This window comes from Mobula birostris, chromosome 12, assembly GCF_030028105.1.
Source record: "Mobula birostris isolate sMobBir1 chromosome 12, sMobBir1.hap1, whole genome shotgun sequence".
Lineage (NCBI taxonomy): Eukaryota > Metazoa > Chordata > Chondrichthyes > Myliobatiformes > Myliobatidae > Mobula > Mobula birostris.
The window spans coordinates 78050708-78071042 of NC_092381.1; the positions used below are offsets into that span (position 1 = coordinate 78050708).

Consider the following 20335-nt stretch of genomic DNA (forward strand, 5'->3'; position numbering starts at 1 on the left):
TTCCCATTATTGCCAGCAGAAAGGAGATACAGGAGCCTGAAGACCCTCACTCAGCCCTTTAGAAACAGCTTCTTTCCCTCCGCCATCAGGTTTCTGAATGGTTCATAAACTCACAAATTCGAGCTCCTTATTCCTTTTTTTTGTGCACTATTTATTTCTTTTGTAATTTAAAGTTATTTTATGTCATGCACTGTACTGCTGCCACAGAACAAAAAAAAACAAGTCATATAAGACAGTGATAATAAATCTGATTCTGATTCTGTTGCAAGTGCTTGCCGAAGTAGCCCAGTAGTTGCATGACACGGATCGCTTTGGTTCAAGACCTCGCTCCACACCTCCCATTTCAGGGTAGAAGGAGAGTGGTAATATATACAGGCTATATCAGTGTTGTCCACGCCTGCGATTAATTGTTTTAAACATGTTTTTAACTTGAGATTTGTTACGACATAAGAAGTAAAAACTATTCAAATTCCTCTGGCATTGTTATGTCAAAATCAAATACATCAATTTATTTTGCCATTTAAAGTTGAAATTCTTTGACATCTGCTGTTGCTTCCATTTAATAACTCATCAAGAAAAGTGGATATGTTCTAGTTGCTAGCTATATTTTTGTATTTGTGTATGCTTTATATTGATAAAAGAAAGCGAGCTTGATTGCCACAGTATCCCATCTACTACTCAAAAATAATTAATTGATCCCATTGCATCAGCTTGCTTTATGTTTTGAGTTCCTGCAAGTCTGGAAAATAATTGCTTTTGTCTCAAGTTCAATAATCTTCTAGTTTCCGATCCACTACGTACACTGCACTGAGTTCCAGTCCCTGTTTCCTGTGAATTCCAGTTCCTGTTTCCTGTCAGTTCTGAACCCATCATTTCTAAACAAACTCCATCCGTTTCAATAGGCTTCATATTTTTATTGGATTTTTTTAGCTACCCTCAGGAGATGTTCCATGTTTACTATTCAAAACAAACAGTGAAGGTTAGTATGTTCTTACCAGTTGGGAGCTAATCTCTTGAAAGTGCAGTGCTCATGATTGCCCTGCTGGTGTATAATCTACCTTCGTGCCCAGCATAAAGGAGTTCAAATATTGTTTTGGATTTTGTGGTAGCAACTGACAGTGAAACTGTTGCCATCTGCTGTTGTTACCTGGTTACTCCTTGAGATTTCTTACTCCTTGAGATTTCTTGCACCTTTTGCCACCAAAATTAAAGGAAGTGTCTGGAGATGACAGAAAATTCATCAGGTCCTCTGTAAAGTAGCCGGAAAATATTATTTAATTTAGAGATTCAGTATGGTAACAGACCTTTCCAGCTCATTGAGCTTTTGTCACCTAATTACACTCGTCTGTCTGATTATGCTACGAACCTGCACATCTTTGGAAGGTAAGAGGTAACTGGAGCACCCAGAGGAAACCCATACAGTTGGGGGGAGAATGTACACACTCCTTGCAGACAGTGGCAGAACTGGACCTGCGCCATTGGCACTACCAAAGCATTACGCTAACTGCTACACTACCGTACCGCCGCAACTATGTAAGATGAAATTCCAGTTGATCACAAATTGTGGTGTTTTAGCAAGGGTGGTAGTTCATGACATAAAGCCATGAGATTTACAAATTAAAATACAGAAGTGTTCTCCAAGAGATTTTTAAATGTAGTGTGGATATGCCCTAGCATGGTTGCACAAGCAAATCAATCAAATCAAAACAAGTCTAATTGTCATTCAAGCCATACATGGATACAACCGAACGAGACAGTATTCCCCTGGGGCCAAGGTGCAAAAACATACATGCACAATCAAGAAAGGGTAAAAAAGAACATAATCATATTTTTTAGTCTGAGACCCTAACTGACAAGCCCTGAAAATTTATGGTTCCAAGCAGTCCAGCCTGTTGTCCCACCAATCCAACACAGGAGAGCTGCACTGATGGGAGAGGCCACCCCCTACCGAGCATGGATGCCACGTTACAATGCAAGCATGAGGCTTGAGGCCTAGTTCTCGCTACAACCAAGGCGACACTGCTGCCTCGCCACCCGTCTCATCACCAAACAAGGGAAGCAGGCCTGAGACAATCAATACCCAAAAGGGTCTTGCCATCTCAATAGAAACCTCCCAGACAGTCACTCACGTTTTCACAACATGCCGCCTTCATGCTAACTCCAGTGCCTCCAAGTAGCAGGCAGCAGCATGGTCTGCACCCAGGCCAGCTCTTTTGAACCTAATCCAGCTTCTCCTGCGGTCCAACAGCCCAGCCTGAATTCCTGGGCTCAAGAGCCCGACTCAAATCCCCAACTTGAATCCCCTCTTCCGACAGCCTAACTCAAATCCCCCAGCCTCTCAGTCTGACTGGCATGCCTTGCCTGCCTTGGTCTGACAGCTTGACTTGAATCCCTCGCCTGATGGCCTGATCTGATTCTTTCGACCCAACGGGCCAACTCGTCTACTCTGAACCGCCAGCTGGCTCTTATGCCACCCCAGCAAACTATACTGAACAATAAGCAGCTCACTGATGCGGTGGACCTACTGAACATGTAATTATTGGAGTCAAGAATGGTTTTACTATGTATAAAAACACGTTGAACAAAAAAAAACTTCTTTGTTTAGCTCCTGAGAGGCCACTCGCCACCATCTTACTGTGAGGAAAGAGAATTACTAATTACGAAGATTACTAAAAGGATTACAAATGGATTACTAATGGCTGTACTGGCATAAACACTGGATCATTAATTTGCTTCCTAACATTTCCTTCAGAGGTTAATGTTATTAAAAGTTAACTTGATGTAGCTATCTGTATGTCAATTTTGTAAGCATAGATTTAGGCACCATATGGATAATGATATAGTAAAATTTGTCCCTTTTTTTACTTAAAAGGAAAAATTGTAAACTAACAAATTCGATAAGACTATTAGTGAAATTTAGCATATATAATCAAATATGGACATTTTCCATAGCACCTGCTATATTCCCACACATAGGAAAAAGTTAATTTGAAAACCCATTCTTTGAATCTTCACCAGTTGAAACTAATTTTTAAGACAATCGTATTTCACACAGAATGTACGTAAATTGTAATTTTTTGATTTACAATGAACAAAAAATGAATATATTATAATATAATATATTATAATATTATAATATATTGTATTATAATCTGGATTACGCAGGGATAGAAAGATCATCTGGCCTCCTAGATTTTCTGTCATTGGTAATCATAGACAGTACCTTTTGGTTTGTTTGAAATGGTAAATCATATCCTGTCTTTTCAGTTTGAACAGCTGGCCTACCTATGGATGGAGAGACAGAAATCAGGTGGAAACTATAGTCGCCATAGAGCACAGACAGAGAAACACGTCGTGCTGTGTGTCACTTCTTTGAAGATTGACCTGCTTATGGATTTTTTAAATGAATTCTATGCACATCCCCGTCTCCAGGTTATAAAGAATGTATAATTATTCACTTAGTTCTTTCCTTAACAAAGTATTTTAACATAGAAATAGTTGAATTTATGACTTTAGGGGGTGCGAATTGTCTTACAATATCTTTCAACCACATTTACCAGCAGTAATATTTACAAGATGTAATCCAATAATTCACAATCTAAAGTGGTGAACCATCAAGAAAGGCATTTAAATTTGTATTTTAGTTGAAGGAATGAATGTGTTTTGGATTATGTCAAATTTAATAAAATTACATATACTTCTATTAGAACTATTGGCACAAAATCTAGTCATTCAAATGTTTGCATAGTCAATAAGCTAACAAATAAATATTAGAGAAGTACTCATTTGGAATTCAATCATACTTTCACTCTGTATTGGGCTTAATAAGTCATGTGGATGAATTCTTATTTAGTGGTGTAATTTATACTGAAGTGACTACCAAGCGGACAATAGTGATCTAAGACAAAAATAATGTGATGTTTGCAGTGTTTACACGGTTGGAATTAATGAATGTTGATCTGTTGACATTAGTTTTTACTGTGCCTACTCAGTGGTGAAGTGAATTCAATTAAATTTAACATGTTCTTCTCCATATAGATTATCTGGATGAATCTAGGATTTATGTCGTATGATAAATAGAAATTCTATTCACGAGCATTAAATTGGTCAATAAAATTCAGTTTTTATTATCTAAATACTGCATTTCACTGAAGATACAGTAGTTTAGAAGCATCAGGAATCAATGCAGATACCGTGGTTGTGAAGACTCATTTACCTGCAACAAGTTGTTCAGATAATTTACAATGTTGTATAAAAGAAAATAAATAGCAGTAGCAAACACCTTTCCTTTGGAAATACAATTCTCTTACACTGAATGTAATTAAATATCTGTGACTGATTTAATTTTATTTGTAAGATGCATCACTCTTCTGTGAACTAGTATGGCAACTAAAGATTTTCTGAGATGTACCAACAAAAATTATTTTCATAATTACTATTTTACTACTGTGGCCCACTTTTTGTAGTTTATTATCACAGAGTGTTTAGTATTCTTATATATAAGGCACATCTTATGCTAACTGTAAGTTACTTATACAGTTCAATTGCATTACACAACAGCATTATAGTCATTGTTTACTAATGACAATTAAAACATTTAAAAAAAATACAAGCAGTTTTAAGAAGCAGAATTACTAATTAGCTGCATATTTGTAAGTGAATCAAGGGAACTGAAGAAAGCAAGAAAACATATTTCTTTCATCTGATTAGTTAGTCAAACAAGCAGTGAAAAAGGTTACATTTCTGCTTTTGCTTTGAAATGGAAGAAAGTACATCTTGTATCCTTCTAACTATACTTAGAATCTTACACTTTTCTTACAGGATTACTATGTTGTGATTCTTTGTCCTACTGAAATGGACATTCAGGTTCGAAGGGTATTGCAAATTCCAATGTGGGCACAAAGAGTGATCTATCTACAGGGATCAGCATTGAAAGACCAAGACCTCCTGAGAGCCAAGTAAGCATGTAAATCTCAATCGAAATTTCTATGCATTATTTATATTGCTAATTTGGATTGATTTTATCTCAGTCTTTCCTAATTTTAAGTAAATTTGGGATTACTCAGAGATTGTGTAGGTTGGAGCCTGTGCCACTATAGCTTTTTCAACAGCCATAAATGTCCGGTTAGCCACACAGAGTATCGTGTTTAGTTCTGGTCGCCTCATTGTAAGGAGGATGTGGAAGCTTTAGAAAATGTGCAGAGGAGATTTACCAGGATTTGGAGAGCATGTCTTATGAGGAAAGATTGAATGAACAAAGGCTTTTAAAAGAAAAGAAAAGATGAGAATGAGCGGTGACTTAATTGAAGTGGATAAAATGATAAGAGGCAATAATAGAGTGGATAGTCAGTGCCTGTTTTCCAGGTGGAAATGCTAATATGAGAGGGCAGAATTTAAAGGTGATTGCTTTTAAGTGATCTATGTTGCATCTCTTGTAAAGGAGGCTGAGCTTCAAGTTTCCCATTATCACATTGCTTGCTAGGAATGGCCCATTTCATCCAGCAATTAATAGCTAATATGAGAGGACATAATTTTATGATGAATGGAGTAAAACCAATGGGTGATCTCAGAGTTAAGTTTTTTTTACACAGACAGTGGTCGTTGCATGGGATGCATTCCCAGAGTTGACAGTAGAGTTAGATACGTTAGGGGCATTTAAGAGACTCTTAGATAGGGCAATGCAGGAGGGAGGATTTAGTTTGATTTCGGAGTAGGTTAAAAGATTGGCATAACATCATGGGTCAAAGGGCCTGTACTATGATGTACAGTTCTATGGATAGGAAGACCCAAAACCAGGAAAGGATATGATGAAAAATGTTGAGGGCTTTAGACAGCTTGACTGGGAGCCAGGGTTGGTCAGTGACGAGGTCCAGCACCTGGCTGCGTGGTGTGCCGACAGCAATCTAGCCCTTAACACCCAAAAGACCAAGGAGATCATTGTGGACTTCAGGCATGGCAGGAGTCACACTCACATCCCCATCTACATCAACGGAGCTGTAGTGGAGCGTGTATCAAGCTTCAAGTTCCTTGGTGTCCACATTTCCGAGGATCTCACCTGGTCCCTGAACTCCTCCATCATGATCAAAAAGGCGCAACAGCGCCTTTATTTCCTGCGGAGCATGAAGAAAGTTCACCTTTGTCCCAGGATACTGACGGACTTTTACCATTGTACCATTGAGAGCATAGTCACCAACTGCATCTCAGTGTGGTATGGCAATTGTCCCGTATCGGACCGCAAAGCACTCCAGCATGTGGTTAAAACTGCCCAGCAGATTATCGGCACCCAATTGCCCACCATTGAGAACATCTACCATAAACGCTGCCTGGGCAGGGCGAAAAACATTATCAGGGATGCATCACACCCTAACCATGGACTTTTTACTCTCCTCCCATTCAGTAGGTGCTACAGGAGCCTCCGCTCCCACACCAGCAGGCACAGGAAGAGCTTCTTCCCTGAGGCTGTGACCCTGCTGAACCTCTCATCACGGCGCTAGGCTATATTGCATCCGTATTGTACTGTCTCAGTACTTTTATATTTGTGAACTGTAGCACTTTTTTTATTCGCGGTTATTTTGTAAATAACACTATTCTTTGCATTTCTGGTCAGATGCTAAATGCATTTCATTGGCTTTGTATCTGTACTTGGCACAATGACAATAAAGTTGAATCTAATCTAATCTAATCTAATCTGATCAGAGGTGATGATTAAACTGATCTTGATCTTGGGATTTGGAAATTGTGAACTGTGAGGCTGACCAGGGAGGAATAGAATATTTGAATCTGAGTATGGCAAAGATATGGATAAGAATTCCAGCAAAGCATGTGATCAGGTAGATTAGTTTATTATCGTTACATGTCCTGAGGTAGAGTGAAAAACTTGCATTGCATACTACAGGTCAATTAACTACAGCAGTGCTTTGAGGTAGTACAAGGTAAAACCATAACAGAACATAGAATAAAGTGTTACAATTACAGAGAAAGAGCGGTACAGGACATAATAAGCTGTAAGTTCATAACGAGGTAGATTGTGAAGTCAAGAGTCTGTTTTATTATGCTGAGGAATCATTGGAATAGTCTTATAACAGCAAGACAGAAGCTGTTTTTGAACCTGGCTTTTCAGGCTTTTGTATCTTCTGCATGATGGGAGGAGAGAAGAAAAAATGTCAGAGGTGGTTGGGTCTTTGATTATGCAGACGGCTTTAGTGAGGCAGTGAAGTGTACACAGAGTCTACAGAGGGAAGGCTAGTTTTCCTGATGTGCTCAGCTGCATCCACTAACTCTTCAGACTCGGGCACAGCATTTCCCAGACCAGACTGTGATGCATCTGGATTGGGTGCTTTCTACGGTGCATCAGTAACATTGGTGAAGGTCAAAGGGGACATTACAAATTTCTTTAGCTGGCTAAGGAAGTAAAGCTGCTCGTGAGCTTTCTTGGCCATGGTGTTAATACGGTTGGGCGAGGACAGTCTATTGGTGATGTTCACTTCTAGCATCGTGAAGCTCTCAACCGTAGCGCCATTGATGTAGACAGGAACATTGCACTGCCCCCTTTCTGAAGTCAATGACCAGCTCCTTTTCTTAACTGTCAGTGAGGGAAAGGTTGTTATCCTGACCTCTATCTCCCTCTGTACTCCGACTCATCATTACTTGAGTCATACCTTGAGTCAAATCAAGTAGAAGCAGAGTTGGTGATGAGTCTATAAATGAAGTTAATAAAGGATCCAGAGGTTTAGTTGAGGTTGCAAAGAGTTTGGAATGTCATCAATATAGGAACATCAAGGATGGCTAGTGGTGTATAAAGCTGTAGAACTGAGTTTATACTTGAACTAAAGTCAATGACCTTAGTCTTCTTGTAGGAGCAAGCTGAAAGATTACCTGGAGTTGGTGATTTATTAAAAACTGGAGTGCGCAGGGGAAGCCAGCCAAAGCTGATCTACCCAAGCATGAATTTTGGTTCAGCTTTAACTTTCTCAATTGGCAAAATTCCCTGAAAAATGCCATTTTTATGGCAGAATGGTGGCTCTATTAAGTGGCAGACTAGATTGTGATTACAGAATAGAATGATTATCTACAGCTCTAACAGCAACTCCATTTTCTATTATGACAATGGGTGCACTTTATAACACATTAGTGAAGTTTCTGAAACCTTATACTTTATAGTTTATTACTGTATAACCTGGGTGTTGTCACTGCTGCATTCCATGTCTCTACTTTTGTTTGGGGTTACCTGTTACCATATTAACATATTCTATATCTCAATTTATTAATTATTAACCTTCACAATGACATCCTCTACAACAGTCCTCCCCTCTTGGTCCTTGGCCTAGAACAGCCAATAGGGCCTTAAGATTAGATTCCGAACAATACTCTTGTTTGGCCAACTAAATGACTATGCTCTACTTGCACACTAAAATAATAACAGATATTAAAATAATCAGCTGTACAACAACAGCATAAGTCAAATGCAGGGATGGATTTCTAAATTCATATTCCAATTCCAAATACTGACTCAAAAGGAGGGTTTCTCTAGAGCCAATTTGGCAGTATTCTAATGATCTGTTATCGGTATTGACAGTGCATCCCATTTCATAATGGCTTCCTTATCCCCTCTCAGACAATCTTTTCCCAATCAGCAGTAAAGTGTGGAATGAGTGGTCATTCTGTGGCTACATACTTGTGCAGTTTTTTTTCTGTGTCACTACCAGAAATGGTAAGCTCCAGCTCGAGATCCAGCATCACTTCTTAGGCAGACTGTGCTCTGCAATCATTAATTCATTTGAGATATCACTGTATGCCACATTATAGCCAGTCAGACTACATTATAACTACTCCTTGTAATATGTTCATGCTGATGTTGCGATGTAGTAAATGTTTAACAAAGTATTGTTCAGAAAGTTTTCATTCTTCAGTGGGCTATATGAACAGGGAATAGTTATAATGTAAGGCAAAACTGCATTCATTCAGACTTCTTCATATAATCTCCTCTGGACATGCCTGATGATGCTCCCTTCATGTAACTCCATTGCATAGGCTGGTGGGTTGCTTCAAGATATCTAAGTTCCCTCATGGTATTTTCTGACATTATGCATTTTCATAAGTGCATACTTCTGATTGTCACTGCAGCATATATTGGACTCCTCTCATTTTTGCAGTCTCCTGGATTATGGTTAGTCAGAATGAGATCTCAAAAGGAAGCACACAGGGGTCTTCACCCAGCTAGTCTTTCAGCTGCTTGTCTGCCCTGTCTGAGATTCTGTGACCTTCTAACTGTGCAAAACTTATCCTGACTACAGACAAGAGCCAGGCAGCATACATTGTACAGGCTGCATTTTTACCACAGGATCAGGTGTTAATATTCACTCTATCAATAATCTCGTTAGTTATATCCTTTAATGGCTGCAATAACTGGATAGTTTCTAACTCCCCTTCTACCCCTATTTTGCTAGCTTGTTCCAAATCACCATAATTTGGTTTTGTGATCCTCTTCAACCTCTGCTGAAGGTTGCATATCTATTTCTGCTATATCTGAAGTAATGACTGTGAACACAACTGCCGAATATCCTGCTCCTAACAACTGGATCGAGCCCCTTTTCACTCCTCTGCTTTTCTGTCCTAAACTCACTATGAGTAGCTTGCCTACAGAGTAAATGTTGGAAAGGTGATTTGTACTGTCCTGCAAAAGACTAGGGAGCTGTTAAACAGCCAGGTTAAAACTACCTGCAGGTGTCTGTAGCCTGGTTCTAGTGTAACCCTTTCACCCAACTCTAAGTTTTAACCCTATCCCCCCCATGTTCTTCTGGCCTTCAGTACACATGGTGCTCTTGTGGTAAGAAGTGATCCTGCAGAGATCAATTCCCGAACAGATCAGCCCTTGTCGTGCTACCGAATAAGTTTCATTGTTGCACTTAAGTGTGAATAGTTTGTTGGTTCCATACCTGAGCATGACAAATATGAACGCAGAATTCCCCCTCTTGCCTACTCCCCACCGGATGTTCCCTGAGGTTTGTGCAGTTTTCAAAAGTCCATTTCATAGCATTGCATGCTATCGTCCCTGATGTGAAACCGCATAAAACTGGTACAACCCACAGTTAGTTTTCTTCATTAGTCCCTCAATTTACAGTCTGCATTTTGTTTGCTATCAAGAGAGACCTCAAAAGAATGACACATCCAATTATATAGATTCTTCAGAGCATAGTTTGTTGGTCTCCATGTTTACTGTTCCTGCGGATATACTGTGCAGGTGTCCCCTGCTTTTCAAACGTTCACTTTACGAAACCTCGCAGTTACGAAAGACCTACATTAGTTACCTGTTTTCGCTAACAGAAGGTGTTTTCACTGTTACAAAAAAAGGCAGCGCGCGCCCCGAGCAGCCAAGCTGCTGCCCCAGAACTACATTCTAGCCGGCATTGCTTAAACACATGACTGTGAGCATCTGTTAGCAAGATGAGTTTTAAGGTATCGGAAAAGCCTAAAAGAGCTCATAAGGGTGTTACACTTAGCATAAAACTAGACATAATTAAGTGTTTCGATTGTGGTGAACCAAGTAAGGACGAAGTGAGTTTGGCTTGTGGAAGTTGAGGAAGATGATGTTGAAGAGGTTTTGGCATCCCATGGCCAAGAACTGATAGATGAAGAGCTGATGCAATTGGAAGAGGAAGGGATAACAATTGAAACCGAATGCAGTAGCGAACGGACCGAAAGTGAAGTCGTCCAGGAACTGAACGTGAAGCAACTGCGTGAGATTTTCGCTGCAATTGACGACAATGATTGCAGAAACACACATAAAAGTTGCTGGTGAACGCAGCAGGCCAGGCAGCATCTGTAGGAAGAGGTGCAGTCGACGTTTCAGGCCGAGACCCTTCGTCAGGACTAACTGAAGGAAGAGTGAGTAAGGGATTTGAAAGTTGGAGGGGGAGGAGGAGATTCAAAATGATAGGAGAAGACAGGAGGGGGAGGGATGGAGCCAAGAGCTGGACAGGTGATAGGCAAAAGGGATACGAGAGGATCATGGGACAGGAGGTCCGGGAAGAAAGACAAGGCGGGAGGGGGACCCAGAGGATGGGCAAGGGGTATATTCAGAGGGACAGAGGGAGAAAAAGGAGAGTGAGAAAAAGAATGTGTGTATAAAAATAAGTAATAGATAGGGTACGAGGGGGAGGTGGGGCATTAGTGGAAGTTAGAGAAGTCGATGTTCATGCCATCAGGTTGGAGGCTACCCAGACGGAATATAAGGTGTTGTTCCTCCAACCTGAGTGTGGCTTCATCTTTACAGTAGAGGAGGCCATGGATAGACATGTCAGAATGGGAATGGGATGTGGAATTAAAATGTGTGGCCACTGGGAGATCCTGCTTTCTCTGGCGGACAGAACGTAGATGTTCAGCAAAGCGGTCTCCCAGTCTGCGTCGGGTCTCGCCAATATAAAAAAGGCCACATCGGGAGCACCGGACGCAGTATATCACCCCAGCCGACTCACAGGTGAAGTGTTTCCTCACCTGGAAGGACTGTTTGGGGCCTTGAATGGTGGTAAGGGAGGAAGTGTAAGGGCATGTGTAGCACTTGTTCCGCTTACACGGATAAGTGCCAGGAGGGAGATCAGTGGGGAGGGATGGGGGGGACAAATGGACAAGGGAGTCGCATAGGAAGCGATCCCTGCAGAATGCAGAGAGAGCGGGGGAGGGAAAGATGTGAGTGGTGGAATCCCGTTGGAGGTGGCGGAAGTTACGGAGAATAATATGTTGGACCCGGAGGCTGGTGGGGTGGTAGGTGAGGACCAGGGGAACCCTATTCCTAGTGGTGTGGCGGGAGGATGGAGTGAGAGCAGATGTACGTGAAATGGGGGAGATGCGTTTGAGAGCAGAGTTGATAGTGGAGGAAGGGAAGCCCCTTTCTTTAAAAAAGGAAGACATCTCCCTCGTCCTAGAATGAAAAGCGTCATCCTGAGAGCAGATGCGGCGGAGACGGAGGAATTGTGAGAAGGGGATGGCGTTTTTGCAAGAGACAGGGTGAGAAGAGGAATAGTCCAGATAGCTGTGAGAGTCAGTAGGCTTATAGTAGACATCAGTGGATAAGCTGTCTCCAGAGACAGAGACAGAAAGATCTAGAAAGGGGAAGGAGGTGTCGGAAATGGACCAGATAAACTTGAGGGCAGGGTGAAAGTTGGAGGCAAAGTTAATAAAGTCAACCAGTTCTGCATGCGTGCAGGAAGCAGCGCCAATGCAGTCGTCGATGTAGCAAAGGAAAAGTGGGGGACAGATACCAGAATAGGCACGGAACATAGATTGTTCCACAAACCCAATGAAAAGGCAGGCATAGCTAGGACCCATACAGGTGCCCATAGCTACACCTTTAGTTTGGAGGAAGTGGGAGGAGCCAAAGGAGAAATTATTAAGAGTATGGACTAATTCTGCTAGACGGAGCAGAGTGGTGGTAGAGGGGAACTGATTAGGTCTGGAATCCAAAAAGAAGTGTAGAGCTTTGAGACCTTCCTGATGGGGGATGCAAGTATATAGGGACTGGACATCCATGGTGAAAATAAAGCGGTGGGGGCCAGGGAACTTAAAATCATCGAAAAGTTTAATTCCACATCCCATTCCCATTCTGACATGTCTATCCACGGCCTCCACTACTGCAAAGATGAAGCCACACTCAGGTTGGAGGAACAACACCTTATATTCCGTCTGGGTAGCCTCCAACCTGATGGCATAAACATCGACTTCTCTAACTTCCGCTAATGCCCCACCTCCCCCTCGTACCCTCTGTTACTTATTTTTAAACACACATTCTTTCTCTCACTCTCCTTTTTCTCCCTCTGTCCCTCTGAATATACCCCTTGCCCATCCTCTGGGTCCCCCCCCCTTGTCTTTCTTCCCGGACCTCCTGTCCCATGATCCTCTCGTATCCCTTTTGCCTATCACCTGTCCAGCTCTTGGCTCCATCCCTCCCCCTCCTGTCTTCTCCTATCATTTTGGATCTCCCCCTCCCCCTCCAACTTTCAAATCCCTTACTCCCTCTTCTTCAGTTAGTCCTGACGAAGGGTCTCGGCCTGAAACGTCGACTGCACCTCTTCCTACAGATGCTGCCTGGCCTGCTGCATTCACCAGCAACTTTTATGTGTGTTGCTTGAATTTCCAGCATCTGCAGAATTCCTGTTGTTAATGATTGCAGAAAAGTACGACTTTAATTTTGAAAGGGTGCATAGGTTTAGGGAAAATTTGCAGGATGGCTTGAGTGCTTACAAAGAACTGTATGATAGAAAAATGCGCAAAACTAAGCAGTCAAGCGTACTGTCGTTTTTCAAGCATTCCACATCAGCCACAGCAGACGATGAACCTCGACCTTTGACATCGAGGCAGGCAGACACAGAAGAAGATGACCTGCCTGCCCTGATGGAAACAATCGCCTCTGATCTGGGCTGACATTTACATGCCGGGCGGTACCTAATTAATTAGCTTGTTTATTTAGGCTTTTTCTTAAAGATGTGCTGGGTGCGCCCCAGCTACCGCTGTACCGCTGCATGCTTCGCAGATCAGTATCGGTCGCTGCCTGGAGGTTGGGGACCAGTGCACCACCCCAACCTCCGATGACTCAGCTTAACACACGATCATCAGTGTGCTTGGCGCTATCTTCCTGATTCCAGTAAGTGATACTACACTGTACATACATTATTTCTACTTTATATAGGCTGTGTATTTTTAGGTGTTATTTGGTATGATTTGGCAGCTTTATAGCTTAAAGGTTACTGGAGAGTGTGTTTCTACCAAGAGCGCTTGCACTGTGTTTCTGCCGAAAGCACTTGCGTGAGATTTTCGCTATGGAGAACAGTGCGGCAATGATTGTAGAAAAGTATTTCTACTTTATATAAGCTGTGTATTTATCATATCATTCCTGATTTTACTATATGTTACTGTTATTTTAGGTTTTATGTGTTATTTGGCATGATTTGGTAAGTTAATTTTTGGGTCTGCGAACGCTCACAAATTTTTCTCATGTAAGTAAATGGTAATTGCTTCTTCACTTTACGACATTCCGGTTTACGAACCCTTTCATAGGAACGCTCTACCTTCGGATGGCGGGGGAAACCTGTATTTTGCATGGTTAAGTCATTCCTGCTGAAAATATCATTTCAGGTGAAATCAGTATTTCCACTCAGTCCCTTCCTTAGTTTCTTTTAGAGCACACATTTCCTGGGCAAGATTACCATAATTGGTCCCGTCCATCTGTGTTGTAGTCCTAGTTTTGCGGGTACGACCTTAATCGTGACCTTGCCTCCTGCTCTGGCAAGTTCCTCTTTACCTGGACATACTTGTGCTCCCAGTCCACACTCTCCCATTTTAGATCATGCATGCAAATGGCCTTATCCTGTACAAACTGGATGATACACTCTTTATTAGCTCTTCGGTCATCCTTAATCCAATCCTTAGGTATTTGCTAAACCCATCCTATCATTAGTTTAAAAGGATTAAATCCTGTCCCACGAGCAGAGCTCACTCGTAGTTTCATCAGCACTGCTGGTAAGATACTAAACCAGGGTTTCTCAACAGTGGTTCCGTGAGAGATAATGATTTTTAAAAAATTGTTCTTTTGAAAGATTCTAGTGCTCGCAGTGATGGGCAGTGATGAGCAGCCCTGTTAGCTATCTCATTAGAGGCCTCTCAGCCTAGTATGGCAGTGTGTAGTAGGAACATGTTTATTTGGTTGAGTCCATTCTGAGTTTTGATGTGAGATAGAGGAGACCATTGATAATTGGTGAGCACTGTATTGCACTGAGGGGGTAATGGTGGGCCGATGAGGAGCGTGAAGTGCGTTTTACAAGCATCAAATGGACTCGCCCAACTTGGGCTGTGAAGTCAGCCTCTCCCTCTCAAATTACCTCTCCCTACTTCCCCTTATGAAAGTAGTGAGGACAGATTTTATAGAGTGCTTTGAAGATGAAGAATGGCTGCAGAAACTGGCCTAGTTAGCGTGGATTTTTCATGATATGATCCAGTTGAACAAATCTCTGCAAGGCCCTGGAGAAAATGTTTTGACTTCAAGTGACAAGATTCTTAGATTTAAAAGGAAACTGAATCTTTTGAAAAATCATGTTGCGAAAAGAAATCTTGAAATGTTTCCTCTGCTGCTTGGGCTTGAGAGGAAGGATATCAAAATGTCTCTTATTGAAAACCACTTGGAAGAACTTCAGAACAAGATTGAACTATACATTTCGTCCCTTTCAACTCAAGTATATGACTGAATGAGGGAGCCTTTCTGTGAATCTTCTGCTCAGCCTGAGAACTTGACTTGGCGAGAAGAGGAAGAACTTGGTGAGCTGCACTCTGATCATGCACTCAAGATGAGATTTCCCTTCCTGCTTCTGGTCAAGTTCTGGATTTCTGTGAAGCGTATCCTGCTATTCATAGGAAAGCAATGGACATTTTGCTGCAGTTTTCAACTTCTTACATGTGCAAGCAAGCTTTTTCTTGTTTAACAAGCATCAAGAGCAAGGATAGAAATCGTCTTATTTCAGTTGAAGGTGAAATCTGTGTGCTAATCTCAAACTTGACTCAGAATTGAGAATTTTTGCAGCAAATAGCAAGCACGGGTTTCACATGCTAGACCTATATTTGAGCCTGATCATGTCACTTGGTAAGAAAATGTTTTTTCAATGTCCTCTATGAAATTGTGTCTTAAACTATATTTTTATTCATATTGCTTTGGCTTATGCTTTTTTGTAACTTCACTTTTCAACAATGCTAATAATTTTTTTGTAAATAGCATTAAACAAAATCAATTTACAGACTTTATTTAAATTAACTCTATGGTGCCTACATTTAGAAAATTAAATACTATTTTAGCTTAAGCTAGTTATTTAACAGAAATTTATGAGTTTTAAAAATTTATGAAAGGGGAAGAAAGAGATTATTTTCAAGAAAGGTAAACTAAGGTTAATTACCTGTTTTTTTTCAAGAAAGGTTGGCTAAAAATTCAATCTCCACCAAAAGAGGATTGATAATTATTTTTGTATTATTATATCTATAACTTACTGATCATGCCAATGCACCGTGAGCAAAGATATAATAATTTTTATGCAAGGGTTCCCTGAGTCAAGAGCTCCTCCGGCTCAAATATTTTGAGAAATGCTGCCCTAGATCAGCTTTCCCTGACCTCCATTAGGGCATTCATTAGGCACCTTTTTAGGATGCAGTTCCATCTCTCAACCATGCCGGAACTATGAGGTCCATATGAAATGTGAAAATTCTTCTTGACCCCTAACAACATGCTAGCCCTCCTTATCACCTTTAAGGTAAAGTGTGTCCTTTGATCCGAATCAAGGATGGCTAGTGTTCCCCTCCTAGTTATTTTCTCTTCAGCTAGCACATAGGCTACCATCTCAGCAAAGAACACTTCCCTCCAACCTGGTGAGGTGATCAATGAATCATGAAACAATACCATTTACCCACGGACTGGGGTAATGGTCCTGTGAGGTCAATCTGAAGTTGCTCCTGTGGACCTTTAGGGTGTGGCTGATATCCTGGTTGGATTGTAACTGCTTTTTCTGGCTCACATGTTGTGCATTATTGGCAGAATTTAGTAATATCGCACCCCTTCCCTGGCCACCAGCAGTATCTTTCTAGCTGGGCCCTAATCTTGTCCTGCCCTATATGAGTTAAACCATGGTAGGTTTTTTTTCACAATGTATATCTGAACCACTCTAGGCTACCAATTATTCATTTTCTTTCCACATTCCATCATGCTTTGCACCACTCCTGCTTGTTCGCAAATCCACTTTTTCTTTGATTACAAGCTCTTTTTTTTCACCTTAAACCTTCTTCTTCACCTCCCTGACCATCACTACCTCCCGATTCCTCCATAATTACCTGATCAGCAAATGCATTTTCCGTTTCTTCAGGGGTGTCTACCCTTCCACACACCTTAATCTTTATGACTTCTGCTTCCCATGTCAGTTTAGAATCAGAATCAGGTTTATTATTACTGGCATGTGATGTGAAATTTGTTAACTTAGCAGCAGCAGTTCAATGAAGTACATAATCTAGCAGAGAGAGAAAAAATGATGATAATATCAATTAAATAAATAAATAGATAAATTTTGTATATTGAATAGGTTTTTTAAAATGTGCATAAACAGAAATACTGTGTATTAAAAAAAGTGAGGTAGTGTCCAAAGCTTCAATGTCTATTTAGGAATTGGATAGCAGAGGGGAAGAAGCTGTTCCTGAATTGCTTTTCTCACTGATGGTAACAGTGAGAAAAGCAGCTTTGGCTAACTCTTTCTCTATTTCTTCATGTTGTATATGTCCTCCTGATGAGGTTACATACAGCTTCTTGATCAAGTTGCCTTGCAATCGTGTACAACTCCAAAACTGTATGTACTGTCTATAAAGATATTCACCTATGTCCCTTACCTAAATTCAGGAGATCTGTTAGCACTTTAAGTTCTGCCACTTGCGTTGACCTGCAGGCCTGGGTGTTTTCCTCCTGTCATTATGTTCCCTCGTTTATCCACAGCAGCCCGTTGTATTCGTGGAGTACTGACAAGGTACTTTCTGTATCTGTCTACTAACAGGGTCAACACACCAAAGTTCAAAGTAAATTTATTATCAAAGTACATATATGTCACCATATATGACCTGAGATTCAATTTCTTGACAGCTTACTCAATAAATCCTTAATACAATATTAACTGTAACAGAATCAACGAAAGACTGTACCAACTTGGGCATTCAACCACTGTGCAAAAGACATAAAACAGTGCAAAAACAAAAAGAAAGAACTAATAATAATAAATAATTGAGCAACAACCATCGAGAACATGAGGTGGAGAGTCCTTGGAAGTGAATTCAAAGGTTGTGGAAACATTCCAGTGATGGGGCAAGTGAAGTTGAATGAAGTTATCCCGTTTTGTGATAAGAGCCTGATGGTAGTAACTGTTACTGAACCTGGTAGTTTGAGTCCTGAGGCTCATGTGCACCCTTCCTGATGACAGCCAAGACAACAACCAAGCTTGTTTGGCAATCACTACCTTGTGGTGAGTGAACAATAATGTTGTTACTATTATTACAGCCTTTTCATATTTGCTCTTCTCTTGTCCCTTCCACCAAGTAACTTGCTCAGGAATTGTTCCATCCAGATTATAACCCTTCATTATCATTTGGTACCAACTTAGGATCTGCAGGAGAGATGCCCACACTTCTTCACCAACTTCTTCCAGCTTCTTTGTTTTCTGCCATGGCCATGCCTTATAGTGTCTGCATACCTTAGTGCCTGCAATTCTTGCTGCCTGAAGCTATTTATCAAATAAATTTGGCCAGTTAATTGATTCCTCAAATCAGTTGCAACCCGTAACCACCTGAATTCCAGCTGCCTGTTACCTAGACATCCCAATCTCACGTTCCCCAACACCAAACTCCTCATGCTCCAAGATCTCTTTTTACCACAATTTATGGTCACTGTCGGTTATGAGGTTATCCCATGACCTAACAGGGTGGTATCTCAATCACGTCCACCCACCCGAGAGCCTCATCGTCAGTTGCGATCCAGTGGAGTATTCTGACGATTATGCCAATTGTAGGAGTAAACTGAAAGACCACAAGGTTGTTGTTCAAATAACAGGCAATTTATTAAGAATTGGTGTGCACCAGGAGATCATCCAAAGCTGATATGCAGTACTTGAGCATGTGTTTGGCATAACCTTTACCTTCCCAATTGACGAGCTTACCAGAAAACCTACAGAATGGCGGCTACAGAAAGACTTCACTGAGGAGCACACTGGATCCTAATTACAAAATAGAATGATTATTCACAGATGGAACAACAAATCCATTTTCTATGACAACAATTGGTGCACATTAGTGAAGTATCTGAAACCTGGGTGTTGTCACTGCATTCCATGTCTGGGGTTCCCTGTTACCACATTAGCACAATCTACATCACTATTTACTAATTATTAGCCCTCAAAATTCTTTCCCCTATAATAGTTCTCAGTATTTGAATGGAGTTATTTTATTCATCTAATTTTGGACCAATAAGATGAAATCAGACTGTGGTAACGGTGGTGTTAACAAAGGGTGTGGTGTTGTCTGTCAAAACCTAAATTTGGACATGTTTTTGGTGGATGTGACAAAGATTTGGGACTACCTGGGTCTAGAAATCCATTGGGTAGAAAATCATCTTGGCACTAAACAGATGGTATTGGATTACCTGCTGTTTTATCAGTGATTGAACTGAAAGCTCTTGTTCTGTGCCTTTGTTACCTACATCTGAGCTGCAACAATTTCTGTCACCTGCCATGAAAATCCAATACATTAATCGAGCTCTATCATCCCCATCCATTTGTTAAACTACACTGACTTGGTGGTCTTTGTTTTTGGCTTTGATCTTGATCCACAGTGCTACTTGAACCTGCCTTTGGATTTAGTATGTTTTATCTTTTTGAAGACTGCAGCTTGGGGAGGAAGGGATATGTGAGGGCTGCAGGATTGTGGAGTCAATATCCTTTTGTATCTGATTTCCATCTGACAATGACTGCCTTGCCATATCTAAACCAGGATCTGAATCTTTCCCATACACTGATGTTGCTTCAACGCATTTCCAAATAATGTCTGCGCAGAAAGTGAGCATGGCGGTTTGGTAAATTAATGACATACATTCCGAATCCACAGGGCATGACTGGAATAAAACAAATTGCTCTTCTGTGTTGCAGAAGACAATCATGATTTTTTTTTACTTGATGCCTGGAGAAGCTTTGTAAAGCAATTACTTTACTGGAATGTGTTTTGTATTCTGTCTAGACAAACCTGCAATTACCAGAAAACTTTAAGAACAGCACACAATTGTCTGCCAAGACAATTTCCCTGACCAAATAGAGGATCGAAGTTAAGAAAATGCAATTCCCAATGAAACTTTCCCTTTCACTATTCAACTTCAAACACCAGCATATGTTTAAACAGCAATTGATGATGAACAGATTTCAGGAAAGTTTTGGAGTTGCTATCCCTGAGAACATTATATTTTCACCAAATGCGCTGATGGGGATTTGCAATACAATTTGCATCTCAAAAATAGAACCCAGAGCATCTTCCCAAGAAATGCAATCTCAAGTTCTGAAATTGACAACCACAGTTAACAAATGCTCATATGCAAGCCAATATCTTAATAGGTAGCCACAAGATACGTTAGCTTGATTCTGGGAAATACTGATTACCTAATTCATAAGAATTTGTCTCATACAACTACGTAATTTTGATTGCTGGGCTAGAAAAGGCCAACATATCCGGGTGAATTCCAATAATCGTACATTGTCTTGGTATTGGATCAAATCATCCATTTCAATGACTG

At 40.9% G+C, this 20335-nt stretch overlaps 1 protein-coding gene across 3 annotated transcripts in view; it reads left to right on the plus strand.

Moving 5' to 3' along the window:
* kcnt2a (potassium channel, subfamily T, member 2a) overlaps positions 1 to 20335 on the plus strand; it is a 976808-nt gene that overhangs the window by 468234 nt on the left and 488239 nt on the right. For all 3 annotated transcript variants that reach the window (XM_072274729.1, XM_072274730.1, XM_072274731.1), the window contains exons 10-11: positions 3268 to 3432; positions 4822 to 4958. In XM_072274729.1, the coding sequence (XP_072130830.1) occupies positions 3268 to 3432; positions 4822 to 4958 (302 nt within the window). The remainder of the gene's footprint in view (positions 1 to 3267; positions 3433 to 4821; positions 4959 to 20335) is intronic.